Below are 3,715 nucleotides of genomic sequence, written 5' to 3'. Positions count from 1 at the left end.
TGCGCAGGCTTCTGCAGGGGCAGCTAAACACGAACTGTTGCTGAACGGACTCATTCCAGTCGCTCTCACTGGCTGATCTGTGCAACGGGGAGCTGGAGCTGAACCTCCTCTGTGCATGAAAACACTCTGCAAACATGGTGAGTACACAGTCTCTCTATGGTGTGTGTGTGTGTGTGTGTGTGTGTGTGTGTGTGTGTGTGTGTGTGTGTGTGTGTGTGTGTGTGTGTGTGTGTGTGTGTGTGTGTGTGTTCAGTCTGCCACACAGAGCTGCTTACCGCCTCACACAGTTGTTGCCAATAAGCCACTCTCACGGTCTAAAACTCCTGTAGATAATGTTTTATGGCAGACTGAGAAATGCAGATCGTTTTGATACAAAGTTTATAATGTGCCCGTATAATTCTGCAGGGTTAAGAACGACATTAACCGCAACACCGCATTTGATGAGTAGAAGAGGTTTAAGCCAGTGGGTATTGTGTGTCTGTGCTGCCCATTCTCTCCACTGATTGAGCAGATTAGACTGTTGCTATGATACCTGTTGATGTCATTGCTCTCTGGTCGTGACATCTGTTCGCTCTGGTTTGTAGGCTTTACCGCTCGTCTGGGGACAAAGCCCTCAAAAGTCCCCCCCTGGACATCTATTTGAGGAATGTTGTGAAATGTCGAAAGTGCAGTTTAGAGTCAGGGTCACGACGGCTGCATGAAAGGAGCAGAAGTTTAAATCCATGTGACCCCGCATCATGTGTCAAGATTAGGAACTGAGTGACCAAAAAGGGAGGCCCACCCCACCCCACCCCCCTCCCCTCCCACCACCACAACATACCTTTGAACCAGCTAGTCTTTTACACCAGGAATGCAGCCTCTCATTGTTTCCAGATGGGATCCTGTGCAACCAATCACAGTCTGTGTTAGTGAAACTGCCCCTCTCAGATCTGTTACTTCTGCTCTTTCCTACCAGGCTGGTAAAATTCAGAGTCTGGCTGAGGAGGAGAGGGCCCACCTACTCCCCCTGCTGCGCAATGCTCAGTGGGTGGAGGTCGTGGGGCGGGACGCCATTTACAAAGAGTTTATTTTCAAAGACTTCAATCAGGTATCTAACATGTCACAGTTAACTCACAGAATCCACATAACTAGCATCTACTGTGTCTGATGCACATACATGACTGCATGATTTCTTTACCTTTTCAGGCTTTTGGTTTCATGTCCAGAGTGGCTTTGCAAGCAGAGAAGATGGACCATCACCCTGAGTGGTTCAATGTCTATAATAAGGTAAAAGAGGACACATGCAAAAACGGTTCCATGAGAGCACAGCTGGGCTTGGTCCTGACTGGCTTTCTTTATTAAAGAAGCGGTCAATATTGTGACCATAAGCTTCATATTCAGCAGTCTTTCAACTAATGTTATCAACATTTATAGGCAAAATCATGAAAAACACTGACATACATTTAAAAGCACTGTCCCAATAACTGAAGTTGGCTGATTGGACACATGTCCCTGCTGTCACACAAAGATCTCACAGGTGCGTCTTGTTTAGCTAATGAGACAGGAAAGGGTTCGTGCAACGCGAGTGTCCTTGTAAAAGCACTGAGGAGTCTGTCTCTGAGCTAAAGCTGAACCGTTTTGGTTCACTTCTACCGCCCTAGTTTACGGTGTGAACTCACTGCACGCTGCTCAGACGCGGTTTAGCTAGCTAGCTAGCTAGCTACTGACGTTAGCTGCTGAACACAGTGGAGCATTTCGCAGCTGACAGATGGAGTTGGTGGAGACTGAAGCAGAGCTCAAAGAGAGTGGATATTGGACTTACGTTCATCAGGTGGCCGGAAACACGACAGCAAGTGAATGCTAACTGATGTTTGTTTCAGTGCCCGTTGAAAACATGCCTGTGTGGTTTGCTGATAAGAACCGCTCATACGAACAGTTTCACACTCAACACTGCGCGTGCTTTGGTCCTGAGCAACGCACCTGACATGACATAGTTTGCCTTACACGTCTAAGTGGGGTTCCCCAACTAAAGAGGAACCAAACTGCTGTATATGTGTTATGGTGTTTAGATATGAACGATATTAATCATAACCTACTTACAAAAGGCCCCCAAAGCACTTAAACATACCACTCATTACTGTGCTCTTGTCAGAGGAAAACATTGTAGTACATTTACCTGACAGAGAAATGTCACTGGTTATGTATAATTTGAATACATATATATATATATATATATATATATATATATATATATATATATATATATATATGTGTATATATATGTATATATATATATATATATATATATGTATATATGTGTATATATATATATATATATATATATATATGTGTGTATATATATATATATATATATATATATATGTATGTATATATATATATATATATATATATATATATATATATATATATATATGTATATATATATATATATATGTATATATATATATATGTATATGTATATATATGTATGTATATATATATATATATATATATATATATATATATATATATATATATATATATATATGGCACATCATTATTCATTAAATTATACTGCATCATAGAATTGAAAGCTCCACCTTTTAACAGCCATTAACCCTACCCTTGAGAAAATGTTCATTACTCCAACCCAAGATTGTTGCAATAGAGCGGCTAACGGAATGTTCGTAAACGTTAGAATTACAACGTTCCCCGAATGTTCGCGAAACATTAGAAAAGAACAACCACCCGAACATTCGCGCAATGTTAGGAAAACAACTTCTTGCTAACTTTCCTAAAATCCTTTTTCTGGGAAGTAGATTTAATTGCGTTGTGCTGATAATGCCAATTTATACAAAGTTTATTAATATTGCACGTGTCTGTGTCAAAATTGCTTTTATTGAATCTCTTTTTGGCTTTGCTGTATGTCAATGGGAAGGCAAGATTGGATGGTGCTTTTATAAAGTTGTCTGTCCATCTAATGGCTAAAGCAAACACACGGTTACTTGATACAAAATAATCCTTTCTTGTCATATGATGAGTTCCCTGCTCCCTTTCCCCCCAGGTCCAGATCACTCTCAGCACACATGACTGCGGGGGGCTGTCCCAGCAAGACATCACTTTGGCCACCTTCATTGACCAGGCATCACTGATGTGAGCAACACTTTATCAGCCAACGCCTCCTCATGTATTCTTTCCTCTGAGAAATCCTGCAAATCCAAAGAATACCTTCTTCCACTGAATTGTGGAAAATGTAGCTGTAGGTAGTGCAAAGGGTCCAGTGTGTGTTTTTAAAACAAAAATATGTTGTTAGTTTTGCACGTGATAAATAGATTGTGAACCAAAGGTAAAATAATGTTTACACAGTAAAGATTTCAAGTAATTTTTCTCAGCAAACATTCCAGTTATTACAAATAACATTCACAATGGTACATGTGTCCCTTTGTCACAACTAGTGTCTTATGTGCCAATGTTTTTGTACTTTACTGTCAGTAAATGCTATTTTCTCTGTCAAACTGTTTTTGTCATAACTAAAAAAAAAACGACCAGAAAACGATCTTCTTATCGGACTGAATGCATTTTATTAAAAACACAACAGACCATCTGCTGTAGTCAGCTACGAGTGTGACTGTGTTAACTGGCCAGAGTGGGTTAACAGTGTTTGCTGTGGATCATGTGAAACCGGCAGGTGCTTCCTCACTCGAACATGCACTCTGACATGAAGACAAATCTTTAA

The 3,715-nt window shown here is 40.3% G+C and overlaps 1 protein-coding gene across 1 annotated transcript; it reads left to right on the top strand.

Moving 5' to 3' along the window:
- Positions 1-34: 34 nt before the first annotated feature.
- On the top strand, positions 35-3,494 carry pcbd1 (pterin-4 alpha-carbinolamine dehydratase/dimerization cofactor of hepatocyte nuclear factor 1 alpha). Its single transcript, XM_068726213.1, has 4 exons — positions 35-137; positions 956-1,087; positions 1,186-1,266; positions 3,044-3,494. Exons 1-4 carry the CDS (start codon positions 135-137, stop codon positions 3,134-3,136), a joined length of 309 nt encoding a protein of 102 aa, XP_068582314.1. The 5' UTR covers positions 35-134; the 3' UTR covers positions 3,137-3,494.
- The last annotated feature ends 221 nt before the right edge of the window (positions 3,495-3,715 follow it).

This window comes from Cebidichthys violaceus, unplaced genomic scaffold (assembly GCF_023349555.1).
Source record: "Cebidichthys violaceus isolate CVI_PGR_0920_01 unplaced genomic scaffold, fCebVio1.0.p SCAF_10, whole genome shotgun sequence".
Lineage (NCBI taxonomy): Eukaryota > Metazoa > Chordata > Actinopteri > Perciformes > Stichaeidae > Cebidichthys > Cebidichthys violaceus.
This window is presented reverse-complemented; position numbering and strand designations above follow the sequence as displayed.

What these genes read in the sequence shown, in the direction of transcription:
- pcbd1 (XM_068726213.1), top strand. An exon ending in TTTTCAAAGACTTCAATCAG is followed by an intron (nt 1,088 to 1,185) that starts GTATCTAACATG and finishes TTACCTTTTCAG; the next exon opens with GCTTTTGGTTTCATGTCCAG. An exon ending in GGTTCAATGTCTATAATAAG is followed by an intron (nt 1,267 to 3,043) that starts GTAAAAGAGGAC and finishes CTTTCCCCCCAG; the next exon opens with GTCCAGATCACTCTCAGCAC.